Genomic DNA, 27,488 nt, shown 5'->3' with positions numbered 1-27,488 from the left:
GAGCCTTTAATACCAAATATGAACCACAAATTAATTCCATACATTCCCCGCAAGAAACTAGAACAATGAATGCTAATGTTTCCCGTCTCCATGTAACATGTGAATCTCATACTGAACATCACTTTGCAGATGGAAGTTTTCTCCTCGCTAGATGTTTGTTAATTTGTTGCAGGTCATTTGAGGGTAGAAGGTGTTAAAGAGCAGCAGAATTATGGCAAAATGGGAGCCTGGAGCTTCAATGGCCACTGTTCTGGGTGGACTGTGTGGTCTTGTAACTTTTTCTAAACTTATGTTACATTTTATATAACATTAATGTGATATAGGATAAAATCTGAACTCATAAGTCCGAGAGTTGAAATTAGTTATGTCTGGTAACACAGCTCAGCCCCAAGCACATGAACAGGAATATACAGTAATGCCAGTCACAATCTATGGAGAAGCGGTGTTCATTCTGGAAAAAAGTGAAGGCTTTTTTTCTACAGGTGGCAATGCACTAAAGTCAGCCGGCCCATCGACCATTTATTGTGCATTAGATAATTCATTGGGGATAAGAGGGGTGAGGCATGTCGAGCGTCAACATGCCCAATGATTTTCTCTAAAGATACATATCCTGAGGGGAGAGCCAAGAGTATGGAGTGTTTGGACAGAATAGCCAATGACAGCTACTGAAAACCGAAGGACCTCCTGAAGTCTTGGAAAGTTTTGGACCAGGCGATTATTTTTATTTTTTTGCTTCCACTCGTGATCTTGCCCTCAACATATCCGTATGGGGGCTTGTTTCTTTGCAGGACGAGTTGTAGCACTGAATAACACCTTTCATTTTAACCTAAAAAGTTACTGGAAAATAGGGGGGGAAAAATCTAGTGCCGCGAAGATGCAAAAAAAAAAAACAAGTTCGCGATTTCGACATTGTTTTTTGGGCTTTGTTTTTACGGTGTTAAGTGGTAAAAATGACCTGATATCATGATTCATAACCCCAGATCATTTACGACAAAAACAAACAGTTTTCTATTATTTAGCAGTTTAAAAAACGTCGGAAATTTCTTAGAAAAAAAGCAAAACAAACGCTATTTTCTTTTTTTTGTCCCACCATTTTCCGAGTCCTGTAACTATTTTAGTTTTTTGACGATGGAGCTGGGTGTGAACACGACGACATTTCTATTAATATTGCGATAGATACAATGTTTTGATCACTTCTTATTGTATTTTTTGCGGGGTTGCAAAAAAACAAAAAAAAACAAAATTCTGGAATTGTGTTTTTTATTATCTCTTAACTGTTTTTATTGATCGGGTCAATTAATTATATATTTTGATAGATCGGACTTTTCTGGACTCTGCAATACCTGATATATTTATTTTTTAACATCTTAATTTTTCATTTTTTTTTTTTACTCCTCTTTGAGAGATTTGAACCTGCAATCATCTGATCACTCAAACAATTGTATTTCAGAATATAGGAAAAATCACAGTCTCCTTTGAAGCGTAGCCGCACACTGGATTTCACTAGAGCATCATCAGGGCAGGTTACAGGGGTCTGCTTAACTACCATGGCAAACTACTGGGCATCCCTGGCAGTGGAAGGTCAATGATCGCAGGAGACTGAAGGGTGCGAGAAACGGCATGTACCCCAGTACGCGAGGTTTAAACGCCGCTGACAAAGATTGACAGTGGCATTTAAGAGGCTAACAGCAGCGGTTGGAGCTCGACTCCACTCGCTGCTGTTAAAGGAAAATGAACAATGCAGTCATGTGGGGCAGGCTTTGCCTGTGAGCCCATTTCATATACTTGACCCTGACTTGAGACATACATGTATGGTTGTATGTCAGGAAGAGGATAAAAGACAAAATTTGAGCTGGAAAAAATTAAAAGCATGTTTGAAACTAAGAAAATTTCATTCGGGTTCTGATGCAGATTTCACAGTAAGACGAAAGTGAAATACACACGATTTCCGCATACAATTCTGTCCCATGGGACACTGTGCTGTGGTTGAAATCCATTCACATCATTGAAAAAAAAACTGACAAGTCAATATTTACGGTGGACGCGGCATTGGGTAATCACATGCGAATTAGCCCACTGAATTAAGGAAATCCGAGTTCAGACTGAACGGCAAATAAGCAAAAGAAATCTAAGGTTTTGCCTTACATCTTTGTTACCGATTCCACTGAGGATTTTTCGTTTGGAAATACACTTTAAGGACTGTTGAGGTGAGCCATAAGATCAAATACTTAATTAACTCCAAGACGTAAGAGGTTGAGAGAAGTGACCCATAACATGTATTGTTTAACCTTACATAAGCTTTCTCAGATCAAAGTGAGACACTAAAGATGGCTGCCATTTCCTGTATCAGAGCCATGAGCTTGTATTCAAGATGACGCCCACCCTGATGACCTCATGGATCCACCCACAGTGACGCCCACCTTGATGACCTCATAGATCCACACATGGACTTGCTCATTGCCCAACCCACTAACCAATGGAATGCATCCAATGACTCCCATTTTAAAGCTAACCGAGCCCCCCTTACAGGGGTTATATAAATCTGTGTCCTGACTAAATAAAGCCCCTTGGAGCTGAGCCATAGATTGATCAAGGAGAATTTACATCTTACTGTGTCATATGTTATTTCTTTAGTGCGCACCTGATCAATATCCATTAGGCCAGGAGTAGGCAACTAAGTGAACATTTATAAATTGTTCAACCTAACAGGACGACCATGCATATATCCAGTCTTTACGACATTAATGGATAGCTGTTTAGTCTACATTCCCTCACACTTATTTGCACAGAAAAACAAATCAAGAAATAGTAAGAAAACCAGCAAACCTTGAATGTCACGGTGGCCTTTGTGCAATAGAAACCTATAGAGATAATGGGATCTTTGGATTGTTGTGATTGGTGACCCAGTGTTTCACTTCCATCTTCAGATCCGGTGTAGCCATCTTCTCCTTCCATATCATTACCATAACTTACAATGGCTGGGACAAAAGACCAAGCCCATGACACCCATCCTTGCTGGTCATCATCTTGCATGGGGTACATTTCCTGAGCTGGATACTGCACACCTGCAAGTTCCTCTTCAGATCCTGCAAAAACACAGAAAATGACTAATTAGAATGCTCAGTTGAGACGCCATTATGATCCTAATTAAATAATTGGTATGTTAAAAGTAAAGAAGGCAAGAAACAAATGCAGCTCCCATCTACTGAATAGGGTTATAAAAATGTAGGACAGGCAGCATTTGAAGGTGGTATCCACAAGGAAAATCCTACGACCCCCGAGTCAGACAGTAGTAATCACAAGGAAAAATTATGGAGTGGCCCTACCTGATATGTTATTAGTATATTGCTTTAATGCGGGGGTGAGGAACATTTTATTTTTTGCCAAGGGCATTTAAATATTTATACCATCCTTTGGGGCTGCACAAATCGATCGCTAATTCCGCACAAAGGTAAGTCCTAACACTGGCAGTGGTGTCAAGATGAAATAATTCATCACACGCGCCTCGCCACTCAGTAGTGAACACTATATGCAGAACAAGAAGGAACTAAAGGGCTGGGGGCCATCAAAATACCGCTGCCGGCCCAAGCATTGCAGTGCCCAGCAATCTGCCAAGGGGCTGGATAAAAAGTCATAGGGATCGTAAATGGCCCGTGGGACTGAGATTCCCCACTCCTGCTTTAATGACTACACATTTCAAGAGCGCAAAACTCCCTTCTTCAGGTGTAAAGGAATAATACATACAGGCAACATTTTAAATCATGTAAATGTAGCAAAAAAAAAACAGATCCAAGTAAACTAAAGAAGAGGAAAATGTGTAATTAAAATTTTAATTTTATTTCATATGAATTTAAAAAAATATTTATTATTCATAAAAATTATGTACATACATCCATTGCGGATGTATATTGGTCACGGCTTGGCATTGTGACCCACTGATTCCTGGTAGTGGCAGATGTGGGAAAATTATTCAAGATAAGTGGGAATTCATGTGATCGGTATCAGACTTAGTCGATTTAAAATGTAACATCCAAATTAGGTGTATATGGTTCATCTGTGGATGATATTTATGGGTTCACTTGTTGATGTTGGTGGTGGGACCAATACTTGGTTGGTCAGTTTTTTCGTGCTGTATAAATGATAGAAAATGTCGCCTGTATGCATTATACTGGATAGGAAATGTGGATTTGATCCACGCTGCCGTAATAATGAGGTTCCAGTTGATAGTCGAATTAAAATAGTGATTTATTCAACGCGTTTCAAGGCTCCTATGGCCCTGTATGTTGTATGTGGTAATTCCTAAAGGCGGCGCCATAGGAGCCTTGAAACGCGTTGAGTAAACCACTATTTTAATTCTACTATCAACTGGAACCGCATTATTACGGCAGCTTGGATCAAATGTGGATCAAATCCACATTTCCTATCCAGTATAATGCATACAGGCGACATTTTATATCATTTATACAGCACGAAAAAACTGACCAACCAAGTATTGGTCCCACCACCAACATCAACAAGTGAACCCAAAAAATATCATCCACAGATGAACCATATACACCTAATTTTTTTTTTTAATTCGTTTATTAATTCCCGAGTAAACAAACATTGCACATATTACATTTATCATTATTAAATATACCATCAGATACAAATGATTACAGAACATCATCATATCCAAAGTTCACAGAGGTAATAGACTGTGCATGTTGAGTCACTAGTACCTACAAAATACCTACTATACAACTTAAACAACTTTAACCATTAGTAATAAGTCGCCAAAAGAAAAACAGATTTAAGTTTGCTCTGCAACGATGTCCCAAAACCACATGCCCTCCCTCCCGTGTATATATCTAATCAGCGCAGACTACAGAGTATGATGAGATGAGTTCCATCTACCCCAAATTTTTTCGAATTTACCTGGGCATCCTCTATTATGATACAGTGTTCTTTCATATGGGATAACCGAGTTCACCAGGTCAATCCAAGCTCCAAGAGACGGGGAGGAGCTACCCATCCACCTTAACGCCAGTACCTTTCGTGCTAAGAAGAGCGCTTCTCGAAGGAAGATCCCAGTATGGTGATCCCAGGTCTCTGTATCCCACACCCCAAATAGGCAAGTCAATGGTTCAAGTGGGACAGGGATTAACAATAAAGATGTTAACAATGTCGTGACCTCTTTCCAATAGTGAAAGATTACCGGGCACCTCCATATCATGTGGATAAAATCCGCATCACGTGTGTGACATCGTAGGCAGTCTGACGCATGGAGGCGACCCATTTTAAAAAGTCGTGTCGGGGTCAAATAGGTCTGATATATAATATATAGCTGGGTCATCCTGTTATTAACTGAGGGAGAAACTTTAGTTGGAGATTCCAAAATATCTTCCCACTCCTCTCCCACTGTATCGGGAAGAAGTCCCTCCCATTTCTTCTTTAAGGAGTTAATAGTGAGCCCATCTCCCACGGATAATAGATATGTGTATAAAGAGGAAATGAGTCCCTGAGGACCCTGTGATTTGAGAATGCCTATAAGGGGTAAAGATGAAATTGCTCGACTTGCACCTACATTTCGCATATTTGAATGGAAAGCTGACCTCAGCTGTAAATAACGGAAGAATTGAGATCTTGGGATATTATAGGTATCCCGTAATTGTTCAAAGGACACAAAAACATCCTGGTTATATAAATTACCCACCGAGAGAACACCATATGAGATCCAGAACTCAGTAGATGGGTGATTTAGTAATTCTGGAAAATAACTATTATACCGCAGTGGCATTTCGGCTATTATATCTGTATATTTAATAACTTTTTTAATTTGTCTCCATATTAATCTCGCTTGTCGAAGCAATGGCAGCAAACGGGGAGCACTGACTTTCTCCATTTCCAAAAAACCCAGTGGACAGTCTATCCGGGCAGAATGGATTAAATGATTTTCTGAATTAGGTAGGGAGTTGCTAGGCATCCACTTGCTTATCACCCTGGCCTGCCCGGCAAGATAATATAGATAAATGTCTGGTAGGGCTGCCCCACCCCCCTTTTTCGGTCTCTGTAGAGTAGATAGTTTGAGTTTGGGTCTGGTCTTCCCCAATATAAAGGACGTGGTCAGGGAGTTTAAGTTTGCAAAGAAAGATTTGGGTATTGGCACAGCACTATGTTGGAGACAATAATTAAATTTGGGGAGCAATATCATCTTAACTAAATTAATGCGACCTGCAACGGAGAGAGGGAGTTTGCTCCAGGTTATAAATTTAGATTTGACCAGGTCCAATAGTGGATAAATATTAAGTCGTAGGTCCAGCTGACTATATTGAGACATATGAATTCCTAGATATTTGAAACTTGAGACTACAGGTAGTGACGAGAGATTTTTGAGACAGGGCATCGGCGCATGAGACAGAGGCATCAGAGCAGATTTATCCCAATTTATATAGAGACCAGAGAATTTACTAAAATTATCGATAGTCATTATTACTCGTGGTAGTGTTTCTTCTGTTTTATCCATAAATATGATCATGTCATCAGCATATAGACCGATGGTATCCACACAATCCGCAATACTATTCCTTTGATATCCGTGGAGGACCTTATGCGTATTGCCAAGGCTTCTATCGCGAGGGCAAAGAGAGCCGGGGACAAAGGACATCCTTGACGGGTTCCCCTATGTAAGGTAAAGGAATCAGAGATCGAGTTATTTACAATTACCCGTGCCCTAGGATTCCTATATAGTGTATCTATCCCTCTAATAAATTTATCTCCAAAACCGTATTTTTGTAGACATGCGGAAAGAAAAGGCCACTCAAGGGAGTCAAACGCTTTAGCTGTGTCTAGGGATGCCAAAGCCCAGTTATTATCCAATTCTAGGGAGCTATATTGAATCACTGATTGGACCCGCCGAATATTAATGGAGGTACTTTTCCCGGGCATAAAGCCTGTTTGATCTGGGTGTATAATATCTAATATGATTGTATTTAGTCTAGTAGCCAATATTTTAGTGAAGATTTTATAATCTACGTTCACCAATGATATGGGGCGCTATGATCCACACTCCAAGGGGTCCTTTCCCTCCTTTTTAAGTACAATGATATTTGCATCATAAAATGTTTCAGGCATAATTTCTCCCTCCCATATATTCTGAAGCACCTTGAATAAAAGTGGTGCCAGGTGGTCCCGATATTTTTTATAGAACTCAACGGGAAACCCGTCAGGTCCAGGGGCCTTCCCGGTGGCCATGTCCATTATAGCATGTTCCACTTCCTCCAGAGTAAACTCGGCTTCCATAAAAGCTTGCTGGGTTGGGCTTAGTGAGGGGAATGTTATGTCTGATAAATAGTCTTCACATTCAGGGACCCCAAGACCACTACCCGATTTGTACAGTGACTTATAGTAATTACAAAAAGTTCGAATAATTTCCTTGGTGGAGGACACCAACGAGCCATCGAGTGTCCGAATCTGTAGTACCGTATTAGAGGTGTTATGCTGACGTACTAAAAAAGCTAGGAGTGTACTGGCCTGATTCCCCAATTCAAAATAAGATTGACGGGTAAAAAATAATTTACGTTTCGATTTAGTGTCTATATTTTGGGCGTATAGTCTTTGGGAAGTGAGCCACTCCACCCTGTTGCCGTTAGTTTGATTGGCCACATAGGCGGCCTCCGAGTCCTTTAGCCGTCGCTCCATCTCGTCATCCTCCCCCGCCGTCACCCTCTTTATATAGGAGATTGTAGAGGACAGACATCCCCTTAAATATGCCTTTAGAGTGTCCCAAAACAGATTGAGATTCGAGGGGTCTGGGTGAGTAGAGACAAAGCAGTTTAACTGATCAACCGTTCTATCACTAGAATCTATCAGTTTCAGCCAGAAGGGATTCAATTTCCAAGGTATATTATTATTTGACTGACCGTATTTAAGTTTGAGAATAACTGGACTGTGATCTGATATCCCCCTGTTACCATGTTCGACACTATTCACCCATAGCGCTAGGTCACTAGATCCAAATATGTAATCTATACGGGATAGAGACTGTCTAGTTGATGAATGACAAGTATATTCCTTTGTCTCAGGGTGACGTGTTCTCCATAGGTCTAACCATCCGCTACCGTTCATAAACGTTGCCAATTGAGAGGGAGATTGAGAAAGGGGCCCCCTTGACATCTCGCCGTCTAGTTTCAGTCTGTCTTTAAGATTATCCATGACTAAATTAAAGTCTCCCATACAGATAACACTAGCATTAGGATAATTTAGAGAGAAACCCAGTGCCATGCGGAGAACCGATATGCCAGCCGGGGGTGGGTTATAAACACATAATATCACATATTCCCGCATATTAATAAAGGCATGAACAAAAACAAAGCGACCATCGGGATCGCGTCGTGACTCTCTAGCTTCCCACCTGACATTCCTATGTACCAACAGGGAGACCCCTCTGGAGTAACTGGTGTGAAATGCGTGAAGGGACCATTGCACCCACGGCTTTTGCGTACACTTAGCTGTGTCTCTGGTCAAATGTGTCTCCACAAGGGCTACGATATGTGGATGCTACCTTTTAATTTGTGAAAATACCTTAATTTTCTTTCGAGGAGTCTTAATACCCCGTATGTTCCACGTCATACATACAATCTCAGATCCCATATCTGCGTTCGGGAAAAGGCATAATATACACCACAGCCTGGGCGGGAATCAGGAACATCATATAGAGCATAAGGTTATCACTGGCGACTAACAAACATAACAAACAATCAGAACTGGTGTAAAATACCAAACAAAACAACTTTTGAACAGTGGAGGAGTATAATCCTACACTCCTACAGTTAAATAGAATAGGGGATACCCTCACTGGAATCAGCGTCCGGTATAGTTGATAAACTCAGCACCCACATAGAAAGCTCTAGATTGTGTTGCCATCAGATAGAAAGAGCTACTCAGGAGTCCGGGGTACTAGGCCCCTTGTATGACCGCAACCATTCGGCCGCCTCCGCCGGGTCAGTAAAGAACAAGGAGGAGCCTTCATGAACAATACGGAGTCGAGCTGGATAAAGCATGGAGTAGATGATGTTTTTATCCCTGCGCTGCTTTTTGACTTCCATAAATCGAACTCGCTGCTTTTGAAGTTCCATAGAGAAATCCGGGAAGATTGATATGGTGGCGTTATTGAATTTAATAGGGGCCTTCTGCCTTGCCAAGCGAAGAATTGCATCCCTGTCTCTGCAGTTGAGACGTGCCAGAAAGGGTCGGGGCGGAGTTCCGGGAGGAAGAGGTCTCGTTGGGACCCTATGGGCCCTCTCCACAGAAAATGTTGAGGAGAATCCATCTCCCAGGGAGGTTTTAAGCCAGTCCTCTAGAAATTGCTCAGGTTGCTGACCCTCCGAGCGTTCTGGTAGGCCAATAATTCGAATGTTATTACGACGCAGTCTGTTTTCCAGGTCATCTGCCTTTTGCTTCCAGGCATTCACAGAGCCAGTGGCCTTTGATAGCTTAGCCTCCATTGGGGCAATGGTGTCCTCTATCTGAGACACCCTTGTTTCAACCTCTGAAATACGCCCTCTCATAGTTTGTATATCTTGTCGCAGACGGCCCACTTCAGTATGCACGTCTTCTATTTTCTCAGTGAGAGAGGACCTGGTGAGAGATATGGCCTGCATCAGCTGCTTGTTTAAGAGTCAGTTCGTCTTGTTCTCCCTCCTCATTGCTGTCAGAAAGACGATTTTTGCGTTGACTCTGCGTGGGATTATTTCTGAGAGAACGTGTATTATCTGGGGCATCTTCTCTGGCATATTTCCTCAACTTGTCAGCAGCCCCCGCTCCTTTAGAATGATGCATGGTGATTGACAGAAGATCCCCACCTAAGGACCGGATTTATTATTATGGCAGTCTATTCTCCACTAGCAGACCGGACAGGGCCAAACACCGGGATGCACCCCAGAGAGGCAGCAAACCTAGCAAAGAGTCTCAGATATTTGCAAATGTATCAACTTAGGAATTTGCCCAGGCACTGCGTCCCAGAGCAGTCACAGCTCCCCAGGCAGAACAGCAGGGAGGGGGGACAATCCCTCCAAAGTTATGGTGCCAGCAGGGGTTTTTGATAAGGGGGGTGCAGGGCCCAATTTTTCAGGGCGCACACCGCTCTGCCCCCTTTAGTATTTCAGGCCGGTAGCTCACCTCCTGAATGCACCGCAGTCTTGCTATATAGCGCCTCTCTCCTTGCTGCTGGAGAGTGCGCTGTAGTAATGGCCGCCGTCCCCCAGGATCCGCCCGCCGCTCCAGACCCGGCACCTGCCTCTTGCTCCCCGATGTTCCACAGCGTCCCCGCTGTATTTAGATGTCTGCCGCGCTCCCAGGGGATCCACCCGGCTCCAGCCGCCGCCGGCGCTGCGTCCTGCCCGCCGGAGCCGCGCTCAAAGATGGCCGCCGCAGCTCAGGGACTTTGCCGCTTTTCCAGGCCGCCACAGATACCGGCTCTCCAGCGTTCCACCATCGCTGCCCGAGGAGTCGCCGGTCTCCTGAGTTCTCAGGGCACCGTCTCAGCCGGTGTAAGCTGCAGTTCAGGGGGATTAATGGCCGGATTCAGGTCAGGATGATGGGAGCCTCCAAAAGGTGCGTCTTCTCTCCTAGCTTACATAGCCACGCCCCCCCATATACACCTAATTTGGATGTTACATTTTAAATCGACTAAGTCTGATACCGATCACATGAATTCCCACTTACCGTATATACTCGAGTATAAGCCGAGATTTTCAGCCCAAAATTTTGTGCTGAAAGTGCCCCTCTCGGCTTACACTCGAGTCAAGGTGGGTGGCAGGGTCGGCGGGTGAGGGGGTGAGGGCGCTGAGGCATACTTACCTAGTCCCAGCGATCCTCGCGCTGTCCCTGCCGTCCCACGGTCTTCTGTGCTGCCGCTTCTTCCCCTCTTCAGCAGTCACGTGGGACCGCTCATTACAGAAATGAATAAGCGGCTCCACCTCCCATAGGGGTGGAGCCGCCTATTCATTCCTCTAATCAGCGGTGCCGGTGACCGCTGATAGAGAAAGAAGCTGCGGCACCCAAGACCAGGCAGAGGGACAGCGCGAGGATCGCCAGGACTAGGTAAGTATAGCATATTCACCTGTCCTCGTTCCAGCCGCCGAGCGTCGCTCCATCTTCCCGGCCGGCGCCTCCATCTTCCCGGCGTCTGCGCTCTGACTGTTCAGGCAGAGGGCGCGATGACGCATATAGTGTGCGCGGCGCCCTCTGCCTGATCAGTCAGAGCAGAGACGCCGGGAAGACGGAGGCGCCGGAACGAGACGCCGGGAGCTGCAATCAAGGGAGGTGAGTATGTGTTTTTATTTTTTTATTGCAGCAGCGGCGCGGGCAGAGATTTATGTGGAGCATCTATGGGGCACAGTGAACGGTGCGGAGCACCGTATATGGCACATCTATGGGGCACAGTGAACGGTGCAGAGCACCGTATATGGCACATCTATGGGGCACAGTGAACGGTGCAGAGCACCGTACATGGCACATCTATGGGGCACAGTGAACGGTGCAGGGCACCGTATATGGCACATCTATGGGGCACAGTGAACGGTGCAGAGCACCGTATATGGCACATCTATGGGGCACAGTGAACGGTGCAGAGCACCGTATATGGCACATCTATGGGGCACAGTGAACGGTGCAGGGCACCGTATATGGCACATCTATGGGGCACAGTGAACGGTGCAGAGCACCGTATATGGCACATCTATGGGGCACAGTGAACGGTGCAGAGCACCGTATATGGCACATCTATGGGGCACAGTGAACGGTGCAGAGCACCGTATATGGCACAGCTATGGGGCACAGTGAACGGTGCAGAGCACCGTATATGGCACATCTATGGGGCACAGTGAACTGTGCAGGGCACCGTATATGGCACATCTATGGGGCACAGTGAACGGTGCAGAGCACCGTATATGGCACATCTATGGGGCACAGTGAACGGTGCAGAGCACCGTATATGGCACATCTATGGGGCACAATGAACGGTGCAGAGCACCGTATATGGCACAGCTATGGGGAAATATGAACGGTGCAGAGCACCGTATATGGCACAGCTATGGGGAAATATGAACGGTGCAGAGCACTGTATGGCACAGCTGTGGGGAAATAATGACCTATTTTTATTTTTGAAATTCACCGGTAAATGCTGCATTTCCACCCTAGGCTTATACTCGAGTCAATAAGTTTTCCCAGTTTTTTTGTGGCAAAATTAGGGGGGTCGGCTTATACTCGGGTCGGCTTATACTCGAGTATATACAGTATCTTGAATAATTTTCCCACATCTGCCATCTGGAACCTCATTATTATGACAGCGCAGATCTAATCCACATTTCCTATCCAGTATACGGCTTCATATGGTCGGTGACCGGCCTGTGGATCTGCAGCAGCCGAAATCTTTACAAAGCCTACCTTCAGTTTCACCAGGTGAGTGACTCTCTTGGTGATTCCTCTTTTTTTTTATGAGATAAGAACCTATTTGCTCTTTGTGACTCCTCTTTCTTTTCAAATGCCTGTATGCATTATGTATTCCCAACTGAAGAAGGGAGCAGTGCGCTCCTGAAAAGTGTAGTCAATAGGGCAAGATAATCGTGACAGATCCAGCTGCGCCATTCATTCATACTTTTTCTTGGTGGACACTACAGCCTATCTCCAAGAGCAATAGGATTCCACTAGTCTTAATGAGAAACTTCTCACATTGAGGTTCTTGACGTCACATTAAATAGCATTGTGCTTAATGTAGCACAACACAGAAAGGTGAGCGTCGAGCCAACCGAGGGTAGTGCAATTTACCAGACATCACGCAGTACATACTGTCCTATGGAAGCGCAGCTTATCTTGTTATTGTTTTAGATTATATTGCATTTGATTTAAGTGTACACTGTATTGCATAAATTAGTTAATATCATGGCATATACATTGCTATTCCCATAGCAAAGACCAAAAGAATGTCCTCCTACGTCTAGGCAGCATAGGAAGGCACAATATTCATTTAACTGTACATGACTGCACTTTCCTATACTGAGGGCCATCATAAAAAATACCATATACCATGTGGTACAAGTTATTTTTTGCAATAATTCTCTTTGGCAGGTGGATGACTGGGGACTCTGGCAGACATATTTCTGCGCATATATGCTGGACAGTAGCTTAACAAAAGCATCGTACAGTTAGCCTTAAAAACTTATTTTGCCGTTTTGAATGCAAAAAAAATGAGCATCAAGAGAAAGTTTAGAGAAAAATAAAATTATGTTTATTTCTAGCCTCTCATCAATATTAACACATCCGTTTGTCCTTCGGAGCAAAAAAAAAATTACTAAGAAAATAAGCCCTTAAAATAGCATGAATTCACAGGAATTTGATTTTACTCTCATAATAAAGTATTTTTTCTTTCTTTAAGTCTCATGCAGTATTATTACCCAATTTTGCACAGAGCCATGAAAAAAACTAAGTGTACGCAGGGAGTTATGGCTTTATCTTTCTTTAGAGAGCAGAAAAAAAATAATGTTGTGTCATCTGGTGCCAATGCATGGAGGCACGAACCTGCTGTGTGCACAACCGCTTATACAGTGGTTTGTGAAAGTATTCATCCCTCTTGGCATTTTTCGTGTTTTGCTACCTACACCTGGAATTTCACTTTTTTGAGGATTTGAATCAGTTTGTGTAAAGAACATGCCTACAACTGTGAACATTTGATTTTCTTTTTATTGTTAAGCAAACAACAAATAGGACAAAGGCACTGCAAACTTCAGTGTGCATAACTATTCACCGCCTAAAGTCATACTTTGTAGAGCCTCCTTTTGCAAAAATCGCCTATTCCTCAAGGAAAAACTGCTCCAGCTCCTTCAAGTTAGATGGTTTCCTCTGGTGAACAGCAATTTTCAAGTCTCAGCACAGACTCCCAATTGGATTAATGTCTGGGCTTTGACTAGGCCACTCCAAAACATTGACACATTTCCCCTTAGACCACTCGAGTGTTCCTTTAGCAGAATGCTTTGGTTCATTGTCTTGTTGGAAGGTGAACCTCCGTCCCAGTCTCAAATCACTGACTGACTGAAACAGGTTTTGCTCAAGAATATCCCTGTATTTCACACCATCCAGCTTTTCCTCGACTCGGACGATTTTCCCTGTTCCTGCTGCCGAAAAACGTCCCCACAGCATTACCGGGTTGGCAGTGAGTCAGTAAGGGTGTGAGGAGGAATTTCTTTGGAATGTGCTTGCCAGAGGTACCTTGACTGCCATTAGTTACCGGGATGAAATCCTCAGACTCATCGTGAGACCATATGTAGATGCACGTCCATCGGTTCCTCCTGATGCATGACAATGCCAGACCTCATGCGGCTGAAGTATGTCAGCAATTCCTCCATGATGTAGGCATTGATGCTATGGACTAGTTTGCCCGTTTCCCAGACCTGAATCCAATCAAGCACATCTGGAACATCACAATTCCTTCCATCTACCAACACCACGCTTCACCACAGACTGTCTAGGAGTTATTATTATTTATTATTATAGCGCCATTTATTCCATGGCGCTTTACATGTGAGGAGGGGTATACATAATAAAAACAAGTACAATATTCTTGAACAATGCAAGTCACAACTGGTACAGGAGGAGAGAGGATCCTGCCCGCGATGGCTCACAATCTACAAGGGATGGGTGAGGATACAGTAGGTGAGGGTAAAGCTGGTTGTGCAGCGGTTTGGTCGATAGGTGGTTACTGCTGGTTGTAGGCTTGTTGGAAGAGGTGGGTCTTCAGGTTCTTTTTGAAGGTTTTGATGGTAGGCGAGACTCTGATGTGTTGTGGTAGAGAGTTCCAGAGTGAGGATGAAGCGCGAGAGAAATCTTGTATACGATTGTGGGAAGATAAGAGGGGAATAGAGAAGGAGATCTTGTGAGGATCGGAGGTTGCGTGCAGGAAAGTACCGGGAGACGAGGTCACAGATGTATGGAGGAGACAAGTTGTGGATGGCTTTGCATGTCATGGTTATGCTTTTGTACTGGAGTCTCTGGGTAATAGGGAGCCAGTAAAGGGATTGACAGAGGGTAGAGGACAGGGAATAGCGGGGGGGACAGGTGGATTAGTCGGGCAGCAGAGTTTAGAATAGATTGGAGGGGTGCGAGAGTGTTAGAGGGGAGGCCACAGAGCAGGAGGTTACAGTAGTCGAGGCGGAGAAGAAGGATGAAATACTGACTTGACTGATGCTTTAATCCAGGTTTGGGAGGAGATCCCTCAGGAGAATATCCGCTGCCTCATCAGGACCATGTAGGGAGGTCATACAGGCACGTGTAGGCCACACACATTACTGAGCATCATTTCCTTGTCTTGAGACATTTCCACTTGATATCTAAGATGTAGTATTTTGATGGGAGCCAAACTGTGCAATAAAGGCATGTCTGAGTTGAAGACCTTGAAATCTTGCTATGACCTGCCTAATTCTACTTTTTTTATGAGCGTCAGAGGTTGGGAAGGTGGAGGAATCAACAAATAGTTGTCTCAAATTCCGCAGGCCAACTCTTACACAGAATGTACTACAGGGGTGATCTAACAGATGGCTGTTGTGCCACAGGAGATGAGTTGAGATACCAGTGATAACTCTAGCCCACCATTAATACCAACGATTTAAAGGGCCAATATTTAGTGTGCACAGGCTCAATTAGGTCATCTTTGGATTAGATTTACCTGCGTCACAACTATAGGGTAGTGCAGCATACACTGCAATTCTATACAGCAAGAAAATGTATACTTAATTTAACTATGGTCAAATGCGAGCACAGTTGAATTAAACTTGACTCCTAGATTCTATGGCTCCCCAAGCCTTACCTCTGAACAACTGTCATGTGGTCTTCAAAGGTCCTCATTTGGTAGATACCAAGACTTAACATCCCCTAAGTTGTTTTATGTATTTATATTATCAGCAAAACTTTTGAAAGGGAATCTGATGGAAGGTTTGTGGTCACCAAACAAATTATACTAATCAATGTAGTAGTCAAACACCAGTTCAGGCACACCTGGCAAAAGGATATCCCATCACTAACAAAATCAACTTTGAATAATTTTGCAATCGAGACCGCAAGTGTAAAGAGGTCAGGTTTTTTCCCTAGCAGACCAATGCGCATATTATTTCCTACCTTCTGCCACATGCATCAGTGAAGTTATTTAAGGGAAACTTTGTCATCTATTCATCACTACTGAGAACAGTGATCAAGCCTATGAATGTGGCACTGGATGAGAATGATGTCAAGTATCGAAACCCTTCATTGGGGAACTTGCTGCCTTATAATAAATTTTCTCGATAAAGGAGATGCCATTGGCTGGGAAAGTATGTGTGTGTCTTCTTCTACTCAACCCATCAATGTAATTTGTTTGGTGACTAAAGCACATGACAGGTTCCCCTTAAGTAACTGATAATTTGAGTCTGTGTTCAGTTCATAAGGCAATAAAGCTACGTAGTGAAATAGAATATTGAACCAACAAATGAAAGCAGTAACTACAAGTCCAACACACAAAGTACTAATGAATACTATGAAATCTCATATGTGGGGTGTGCAATGATTTTTTAATTGAACAATGACTAGAGAGACAAGCAATGGAACAAGTAAATCTGTCATGTAAGGGGGGAATAAAACTTTGCACACCCGCTATACACACAAGCAACCGTGAAATGAAAATTTCCATTTCGGCTTCTGAACAGAGTTGTTTCATTATAATTCTACATGTTGAAAACATTGACAAATCACATGGAAGGCCAACACATGGAGAAACCCAAGTTGCCCACTGGGATATGTTTAGTTCACTGGTTTCACAGAAATCATTTGAAAAACTTAAAAAGAACTTCCTTTTGCTAGACGCAGAATAAAACTGTATAGATGTGAATAACAAGTACATATTCAAGAACCCCACTAAGCAGCAAACTGGGATTAATTTACTTTCGAAAGCCAAATGGTTCCAAATAAGGCTGCCAAGTCATCTCCCATGTGCTTACACTGCTTTTAAGGCCAAAGCTATGAAAAATGATGACAATGATAAATTTGGAGGACTCTTAGGCCTCATTCTGAACTCAGATTTTCACGTACAATTATTATCTGTGGTTTTCAGGGATAGAACTCATACCTGTGAAAGTCTATGTTGTGGCCATTGACAGATCGTGATGTTTTGCTCGATCGGAGACATGCCGGATTTCGATCCGAGTGTCTGATCAAAATAGGCAATACAAATGTATGGGTCAGTGAAAAAAAAAAAAAACGGATGACAACAGATTGAGGTCCGATTTTCATAGATTGTCAGAACGGAGAAGATAAAGAAACTTTTTTTCTCCATATATGAGGATACGTGATGACACTCAGACCACACACTGTTCAAAGTCTGAACAAAATAATTGGTCTGGTTTTCTTGTGTGCAAGAAAATCGGAAGTCTAAACGAGACCTTTGGCAAAGTTCCCACGAGTATTTGGTGCGTTTTTGAAGCTGGAGATTTTCTGCTGCATTTCTGCACCAAGTACCGTAACTCAATAACATTACTTGCATTTTTGTCACTTTTTTTTTTCACTGCGGTTTCTCTCCGTTTTGGTTACGTCATGTTATAAATAACACTGTATTGTTTATGATACTTCCTGTTACTTTGCTTTGCTAAAACTTTATTGATAACGTTATGTACAGATTACAAGCGTTTTTTTATTGCATTTCCACTGCAAATGCATTTATTACCTGCAGATTTTTCTTTATCTCATTCAAGTCTATAGGCAAATTGTCAAAAATACATTTTTACTGCAAGAGAAAATGACATGTTGCGGAAATTAAAACCACACCGCAGGTAAGTTAACGCTGCATAAAAAAATAAATCACAGTTGAGTATGAGATCTCTAAAAATCCCATTCATTTCGCCGGAACTGTAATAGATGGCAAATATACGCAACGTCTAAACTGCATCAAACACTCATTATGGGAACGTAGAGTAAGAAGATACAATTTACTATCTTGAAAACCATAAAGTAGATACTAAGGAGATCTATTCAGCAATCAGGTTAGGCAACCAATGCTCGTGTAATATATTTGCTCGTATCTATGCAGTATTGATTATGCTGTGGTCATAAGATATACCGTATATCGATTCTCAGATTACTGCATTTTCCCCTTGAAAAGCTTGGCATACAAAGTTAAAAGAAAAAAAAAATTAACAATGCTTGAAAGATTTCTATAAGAAAAAATGAAGCAAACATTGGTGGGACTACATATTTAAAGGGAACCTGTCACCCCCAAAATCGATGGTGAGGTAAGCTCACCGTCATCAGGGGCTTATCTACAGCATTCTGTAATGCTGTAGATAAGCCCCTGATGTAACCTGAAAGAGGAGAAAAAGAGGTTATATTATACTCACCCAGGGGCGGTCCCGCTGCGGTCTGGTCAAATGGGCGTCTCAGGTCCGCTCCGGCGCCTCCCATCTTCATTCCATGACGTCCTCTTTTTGTCTTCATGCTGCGGCTCTGGCGCAGGCGTACTTTGTCTGCCCTGTTGAGGGCAGAGGAAAGTACTGCAGTGTGCAGGCGCCGGAAAGGTCAGAGAGGCAAAAAACTGCAAAAAACAAGCCCTCAAACGGGCATATTGACAGAAAAATAAAAACGTTATGGCTCCGGGAACAAGGGGTAGCGAAAAACAAACGAAAAAAAATGGAAAATGGGCAGTGGTGAAGGTGTTAAAGGGAACTGTCAGCATGTTTTTGAATATGGAAATATTTGCATAATTGCATAGTCATTATCCCCAAATAAACAATACTATTTTTGTTGAGTTGGGTCAGTGTGTCCATTGTTACCATCTGTGATTTTCTTGTATGCTTAACATGAAGATCTATGAAGGTTATTCATGGACAGCCCACAGATTACACACCGCATAGCATCCATGAAATGTCCATCATTGCATGGACCCTTAACTTGGATGAAAAACAGACATGCCTACGTGATTTTTTTTTTTGCACACACATACGGTCCACAAAAATAAAAAAAGGATATTATTAGCACCATAGACAGAACACGTACGAGAAAAATGGACGGCACAAGACTTGGGGTGGAAAGAATTTTGCACATGTACGGTAAGTTTTGTGGATAATTTGCTGTGATTTCCATAAAATACAGGCAATAATCGCAGTTAAGCAAAACAGTTATTAAAAACATTACACACTTTTGGAAAATATACCGAAAGCAATTCTCCACATTTTTGATTATAGCACAGATATTCTTTTAATATTCGGTTCTTGAGAAAGGCAGTTTATAATGAAATTAGGCAGTTTAGGAAATGAAATTCGACATTCTATCACGTGGGGGTTTAATGAGCTTGATTTGCTAGCAAACCTTTTTTCTGTTTTCCAGCATAAATGGCGACTCATCTGGTAGACATACAGCAATTAATCAGGGTGATCATAGCAATGACGCCTGCTGCCTGACCGACATCACCTCTGCCTCCCAATGCAGCCAAGCACCTTCGGGGCGAGAGAGCAATTAATCTGTTCCTGCGAGCTGCTGATCCCGGATCAGAAAGAAATCAGCTCTGACAGACATATTATGAACCAAGTTTAGACCTTGAAAGGGAAGGTTAGAAAGAGCACAGCTGCCTACTGAGCCTGAGGAATGACCTCACTAGTGTGCAGAAAGACAACTTGCTTACTGAGTTTTCTTAACCCTCTCCTGTCACAGGGTCTGGCACATGGGCTGAAACACTTCACGTCATAATGAACAAATTGCAAACTCAATCGCTTTCCACTACATACCGGCAGAAAATATGTACCATTACGGTTTCTACAAGAAGCAGCAGCACTACACCCTCTTTTTGCAACAATGAATGACTGAACAAAAGCAATTATAGGAACACCTAATGCTGCAAATTCACCTATACAAACCAATCAAGAAACATAAAAAGCAAAATGAAAATGTGGTGCATATTGCAGGTTAAAAAAAAATGTGAGACTGGAGTTGCCACTCTGTAGATGCATATGGCAGAAGATTATCTTCTGTCATATGATTCAACAGAGAAGAACTTTCAGTTTCACAAAACTGATCTGTCACATCTCTGCATGGCTGTTGTGGAGGCGTGCAGGAGCGTTAAGCTATGCGGGAACAAGTTACCAATTATGTAAAACCACACTGCAGCTATACAGATGTTAATGGCATAAGAAAAAAATTGACCTGGCAGTATCAATTTTTAACAAACAGGCAATCCCCACATGTATTCAAGCTGTCTAGCAGCCGCATATCATACAGCTGCGTCAACATAAACTAGATCTCCCAGCACGCCAAAATACTCGGACACCACCCGATTCAAAAGTGAAAAAAAAACTGACATTTCTATCATGGATTGGGATCAGATTTTCATCAATGGTCATATAGTGCTTTAACTTTTACGAACGTTTCATCAGTCTTTCTTGCATGAAGAAAAAAATCTTCTCCTACTCAATCCTAATAAAAACATGGCGTCCATGTGCTGTAGTTTGGTTTGTTTTTTTTTCCTTTAGGGTCCACTGACGTGCCTTCCCAAGTTTGATCTGTGACTCACATAAAAAAAACAGCATGTCTCTAGTTTTTGTTTTTCCTTCAAGAGACACTTGGTCCTTTGGGTATGTGTACACATTGCGGATTTGCCTGCGGATTCACAACAGTTTTCTATCAGGTTTATAGTACCATGTAAACCTATGGAAAACCAAATACGCAGTACATATGCTGTGGAAAATTCCGCGCGGAAACACTGCGCTGTATTTTCTGCAGCATGTCAATTCTTTGTGAGGATTCCGCAGCGTTTTAAAGCTGTTCCTTTTTAGGAATCTGCAGGTGGTAAAACGCAGGTGAAATCTGCACAAAAAACGCTGGAAATCCGCAGTAAATCCGCGGGTAATCCGGAGGTAAAACGCAGTGCGTTTTACCTGCAGATTTTTCAAAAACTGAGCTGAAAAATCTGCACTGAAATCCGCAACGTGTGCACATAGCCTAAAGCACCACTCCAGCATTTTTTTTACTGCAGCGCTGGAGTGGTGCTTCACATCTAAGTTTCCTGCCCTTGTCTTCTAGTTACCCACTACTGTCTTTATCTTCTATCGCTGTCGCTCTGGTCAGTCTACAGCAGCTTCATTCTGGCTCCCATAGACTTGCATTGAGAGCTTGAGAAAGTTTCTACTGACTTCCAGGCAACCAGAAGTTGCAGGACCGGAGCGGCGCCAATAAAAGGTGAAGACGGCGGCGGGTATAAAACATAACACTGGAGTGCTGCTGTAACAAAACATAACACTGGAGTGCTGCTGTAACAAAACATAAAACTGGAGTGCTGCTGTAACAAAATATAACACTGGAGTGCTGCTGTAACAAAACATAACACTGGAGTGGTGATGTAACAAAACATAACACTGGAGTGGTGCTTTAACAAAACATAACACTGGAGTGGTGCTGTAACAACACTGGAGTGGTGCTTTAACAAAACACTGGAGTGGTGCTTTAACAAAACATAACACTGGAGTGGTGCTGTAACAAAATATAACACTGGAGTGCTGCTGTAACAAAACATAACACTGGAGTGCTGCTGTAATAAAACATAACACTGGAGTGCTGCTGTAACAAAACATAACACTGGAGTGCTGCTGTAATAAAACATCACTGGAGTGCTGCTGTAATAAAACATCACTGGAGTGCTGCTGTAATAAAACATAACACTGGAGTGGTGCTGTAACAAAACATAACACTGGAGTGCTGCTGTAACAAAACATAACACTGGAGTGCTGCTGAAATAAAACATAACACTGGAGTGCTGCTGTAATAAAACATAACACTGGAGTGCTGCTGTAATAAAACATAACACTGGAGTGCTGCTGTAATAAAACATAACACTGGAGTGCTGCTGTAATAAAACATAACACTGGAGTGCTGCTGTAATAAAACATCACTGGAGTGCTGCTGTAACAAAACATAACACTGGAGTGGTGCTGTAACAAAACATAACACTGGAGTGCTGCTGTAATAAAACATAACAATGGAGTGCTGCTGTAATAAAACAACACTGGAGTGCTGCTGTAATAAAACATAACACTGGAGTGGTGCTGTAACAAAACATAACACTGGAGTGCTGCTGTAACAAAACATAACACTGGAGTGCTGCTGTAATAAAACATAACACTGGAGTGCTGCTGTAACAAAACATAACACTGGAGTGGTGCTGTAATAAAACATAACACTGGAGTGCTGCTGTAACAAAACATAACACTGGAGTGCTGCTGTAATAAAACATAACACTGGAGTGCTGCTGTAACAAAACATAACACTGGAGTGCTGCTGTAATAAAACATAACACTGGAGTGCTGCTGTAACAAAACATAACACTGGAGTGCTGCTGTAACAAAACATAACACTGGAGTGCTGCTGTAATAAAACATAACACTGGAGTGCTGCTGTAATAAAACATAACACTGGAGTGCTGCTGTAATAAAACATAACACTGGAGTGGTGCTGTAATAAAACATAACACTGGAGTGCTGCTGTAATAAAACATAACACTGGAGTGCTGCTGTAATAAAACATAACACTGGAGTGCTGCTGTAATAAAACATAACACTGGAGTGCTGCTGTAATAAAACATAACACTGGAGTGCTGCTGTAACAAAACATAACACTGGAGTGCTGCTGTAACAAAACATAACACTGGAGTGCTGCTGTAATAAAACATAACACTGGAGTGCTGCTGTAATAAAACATAACACTGGAGTGCTGCTGTAACAAAACATAACACTGGAGTGCTGCTGTAATAAAACATAACACTGGAGTGCTGCTGTAATAAAACATAACACTGGAGTGCTGCTGTAATAAAACATAACACTGGAGTGCTGCTGTAATAAAACATAACACTGGAGTGCTGCTGTAACAAAACATAACACTGGAGTGCTGCTGTAACAAAACATAACACTGGAGTGCTGCTGTAATAAAACATAACACTGGAGTGCTGCTGTAACAAAACATAACACTGGAGTGCTGCTGTAACAAAACATAACACTGGAGTGCTGCTGTAATAAAACATAACACTGGAGTGCTGCTGTAACAAAACATAACACTGGAGTGCTGCTGTAATAAAACATAACACTGGAGTGCTGCTGTAACAAAACATAACACTGGAGTGCTGCTGTAATAAAACATAACACTGGAGTGCTGCTGTAATAAAACATAACACTGGAGTGCTGCTGTAATAAAACATAACACTGGAGTGGTGCTGTAACAAAACATAACACTGGAGTGCTGCTGTAATAAAACATAACACTGGAGTGCTGCTGTAATAAAACATAACACTGGAGTGCTGCTGTAACAAAACATAACACTGGAGTGGTGCTTTAACAAAACATAACACTGGAGTGCTGCTGTAACAAAACATAACACTGGAGTGCTGCTGTAATAAAACATAACACTGGAGTGCTGCTGTAATAAAACATAACACTGGAGTGGTGCTGTAATAAAACATAACACTGGAGTGGTGCTGTAATAAAACATAACACTGGAGTGCTGCTGTAATAAAACATAACACTGGAGTGCTGCTGTAATAAAACATAACACTGGAGTGCTGCTGTAATAAAACATAACACTGGAGTGGTGCTGTAACAAAACATAACACTGGAGTGGTGCTTTAACAAAACATAACACTGGAGTGCTGCTGTAACAAAACATAACACTGGAGTGCTGCTGTAATAAAACATAACACTGGAGTGCTGCTGTAATAAAACATAACACTGGAGTGGTGCTGTAACAAAACATAACACTGGAGTGGTGCTTTAACAAAACATAACACTGGAGTGCTGCTGTAACAAAACATAACACTGGAGTGCTGCTGTAACAAAACATAACACTGGAGTGCTGCTGTAACAAAACATAACACTGGAGTGCTGCTGTAATAAAACATAACACTGGAGTGCTGCTGTAATAAAACATAACACTGGAGTGCTGCTGTAACAAAACATAACACTGGAGTGCTGCTGTAATAAAACATAACACTGGAGTGCTGCTGTAATAAAACATAACACTGGAGTGCTGCTGTAATAAAACATAACACTGGAGTGCTGCTGTAACAAAACATAACACTGGAGTGCTGCTGTAACAAAACATAACACTGGAGTGCTGCTGTAACAAAACATAACACTGGAGTGCTGCTGTAATAAAACATAACACTGGAGTGCTGCTGTAATAAAACATAACACTGGAGTGCTGCTGTAACAAAACATAACACTGGAGTGCTGCTGTAATAAAACATAACACTGGAGTGCTGCTGTAATAAAACATAACACTGGAGTGCTGCTGTAATAAAACATAACACTGGAGTGGTGCTGTAATAAAACATAACACTGGAGTGCTGCTGTAACAAAACATAACACTGGAGTGCTGCTGTAACAAAACATAACACTGGAGTGCTGCTGTAACAAAACATAACACTGGAGTGCTGCTGTAATAAAACATAACACTGGAGTGCTGCTGTAATAAAACATAACACTGGAGTGCTGCTGTAACAAAACATAACACTGGAGTGCTGCTGTAACAAAACATAACACTGGAGTGCTGCTGTAACAAAACATAACACTGGAGTGCTGCTGTAACAAAACATAACACTGGAGTGCTGCTGTAATAAAACATAACACTGGAGTGCTGCTGTAATAAAACATAACACTGGAGTGCTGCTGTAACAAAACATAACACTGGAGTGCTGCTGTAATAAAACATAACACTGGAGTGCTGCTGTAATAAAACATAACACTGGAGTGCTGCTGTAATAAAACATAACACTGGAGTGCTGCTGTAACAAAACATAACACTGGAGTGCTGCTGTAACAAAACATAACACTGGAGTGCTGCTGTAACAAAACATAACACTGGAGTGCTGCTGTAATAAAACATAACACTGGAGTGCTGCTGTAATAAAACATAACACTGGAGTGCTGCTGTAACAAAACATAACACTGGAGTGCTGCTGTAATAAAACATAACACTGGAGTGCTGCTGTAATAAAACATAAAACTGGAGTGCTGCTGTAATAAAACATAACACTGGAGTGGTGCTGTAATAAAACATAACACTGGAGTGCTGCTGTAACAAAACATAACACTGGAGTGCTGCTGTAACAAAACATAACACTGGAGTGCTGCTGTAACAAAACATAACACTGGAGTGCTGCTGTAATAAAACATAACACTGGAGTGCTGCTGTAATAAAACATAACACTGGAGTGCTGCTGTAACAAAACATAACACTGGAGTGCTGCTGTAATAAAACATAACACTGGAGTGCTGCTGTAACAAAACATAACACTGGAGTGCTGCTGTAATAAAACATAACACTGGAGTGCTGCTGTAATAAAACATAACACTGGAGTGCTGCTGTAATAAAACATAACACTGGAGTGGTGCTGTAATAAAACATAACACTGGAGTGCTGCTGTAACAAAACATAACACTGGAGTGCTGCTGTAACAAAACATAACACTGGAGTGCTGCTGTAACAAAACATAACACTGGAGTGCTGCTGTAATAAAACATAACACTGGAGTGCTGCTGTAATAAAACATAACACTGGAGTGCTGCTGTAACAAAACATAACACTGGAGTGCTGCTGTAATAAAACATAACACTGGAGTGCTGCTGTAATAAAACATAACACTGGAGTGCTGCTGTAATAAAACATAACACTGGAGTGCTGCTGTAACAAAACATAACACTGGAGTGCTGCTGTAACAAAACATAACACTGGAGTGCTGCTGTAACAAAACATAACACTGGAGTGCTGCTGTAATAAAACATAACACTGGAGTGCTGCTGTAATAAAACATAACACTGGAGTGCTGCTGTAACAAAACATAACACTGGAGTGCTGCTGTAATAAAACATAACACTGGAGTGCTGCTGTAATAAAACATAACACTGGAGTGCTGCTGTAATAAAACATAACACTGGAGTGCTGCTGTAATAAAACATAACACTGGAGTGCTGCTGTAACAAAACATAACACTGGAGTGCTGCTGTAATAAAACATAACACTGGAGTGCTGCTGTAACAAAACATAACACTGGAGTGCTGCTGTAACAAAACATAACACTGGAGTGCTGCTGTAATAAAACATAACACTGGAGTGCTGCTGTAATAAAACATAACACTGGAGTGCTGCTGTAATAAAACATAACACTGGAGTGCTGCTGTAATAAAACATAACACTGGAGTGCTGCTGTAACAAAACATAACACTGGAGTGCTGCTGTAACAAAACATAACACTGGAGTGCTGCTGTAACAAAACATAACACTGGAGTGCTGCTGTAATAAAACATAACACTGGAGTGCTGCTGTAACAAAACAGACTTATAAACTGCCCCATAGAACATGTACCATTGTAGCACATCACATGACAAACAGATGGTGGAATGAAGCATTGGGCCTCGTTCAGACGACCATTTTTTCACGTACGAGAAAAACGGACTGATTATTGTTGTCAGTGTTATACGTTTTTCTCGTTCATGGGAGAGGAAAAAAACAGCTTCTCTACCTTCTATTTTGTGTCAGTCTGCAGAAATCAGACCGCACGGACATATGAATGGCTCCATAGACAAAGTATGGCATCAGTATGAGCAGAGCCTTGTATGCATATAAACCCTCTATACTTCCATACATTATAATAAAATGGACACACGCTGTGTAACACCTCACATATGTCCATGGATATCTGCAGAATGATCCCCAGCAGTCACCTGAGTGTTAAAGGCCCAATAATCCATCAGTAACAATGTAAGCAATACCTTCTTTATAAACAGATAAAGGATCCCAAAGATAAATCACCTGCTGCTTCACTCTTCTGCTTCCAACTTCAAAAGCATGGTGGACTCATTAATTTTACCACATGGCACATCCACCAAACTCCAAAAAGTCTCACCTACAATGACCTACCCCCTCGCTGACTTCTGTCTCTAGTCTACATTACTCCAGCAAAGACAGATTGCTGCATCAGACATTTTCCTGCTTTTCCTCTTATCTTTCTCTCATTGAGGAAATGTTAAGCAACAAGATTAATTGGTCACTATTTTGCACATATGTTGTGCACTATTGCTTGCCCCAAGGCACTTATTAATACTGGAAGAGTTTGTGCAAAGATTCCAAGCTATACTCTATCCATTGGATCAGGGAAAACTTCCAGATACCTGGGGGTCTTATCTGACTCAGTGATCAATAAGTTATCCCCATTCCCATCAAACGGGGATAACAAAGGGGTTGCAAGACCTTAGATCAAGATTAATCACTATTTGTATGGAATATCCTTAAAAAAAAAAAAAGTGGCACTATCGAAGCATAGTAAATTAATGTCAGGTTGTAAAAGGCGAGTTGTATAAGGAAACTTGCTCACCTGATATAGTTGTGCTGCCTGAGGCTCAACTCTCGCTTTGGTTTGGACTCAAAACTGCAGCTATTCCTCACAGTGGAAGAGTCAGAAG

The 27,488-nt window shown here is 42.1% G+C and overlaps 1 protein-coding gene across 1 annotated transcript in view; it reads right to left on the bottom strand.

Annotated features, from left to right (window-relative positions):
* The window catches only part of VPS13B (vacuolar protein sorting 13 homolog B), a 1,386,889-nt gene that overhangs the window by 1,159,178 nt on the left and 200,223 nt on the right, over positions 1–27,488 (bottom strand). Inside the window, exon 8 of the mRNA XM_069731647.1 lies at positions 2,827–3,086. Coding sequence (XP_069587748.1) covers positions 2,827–3,086 — 260 coding nt within the window. The remainder of the gene's footprint in view (positions 1–2,826; positions 3,087–27,488) is intronic.

This window comes from Ranitomeya imitator, chromosome 6 (genome assembly GCF_032444005.1).
Source record: "Ranitomeya imitator isolate aRanImi1 chromosome 6, aRanImi1.pri, whole genome shotgun sequence".
Lineage (NCBI taxonomy): Eukaryota > Metazoa > Chordata > Amphibia > Anura > Dendrobatidae > Ranitomeya > Ranitomeya imitator.
Note: the sequence above shows the minus strand (reverse complement) of the source record. Positions and strands in the feature narration are given on the sequence as shown.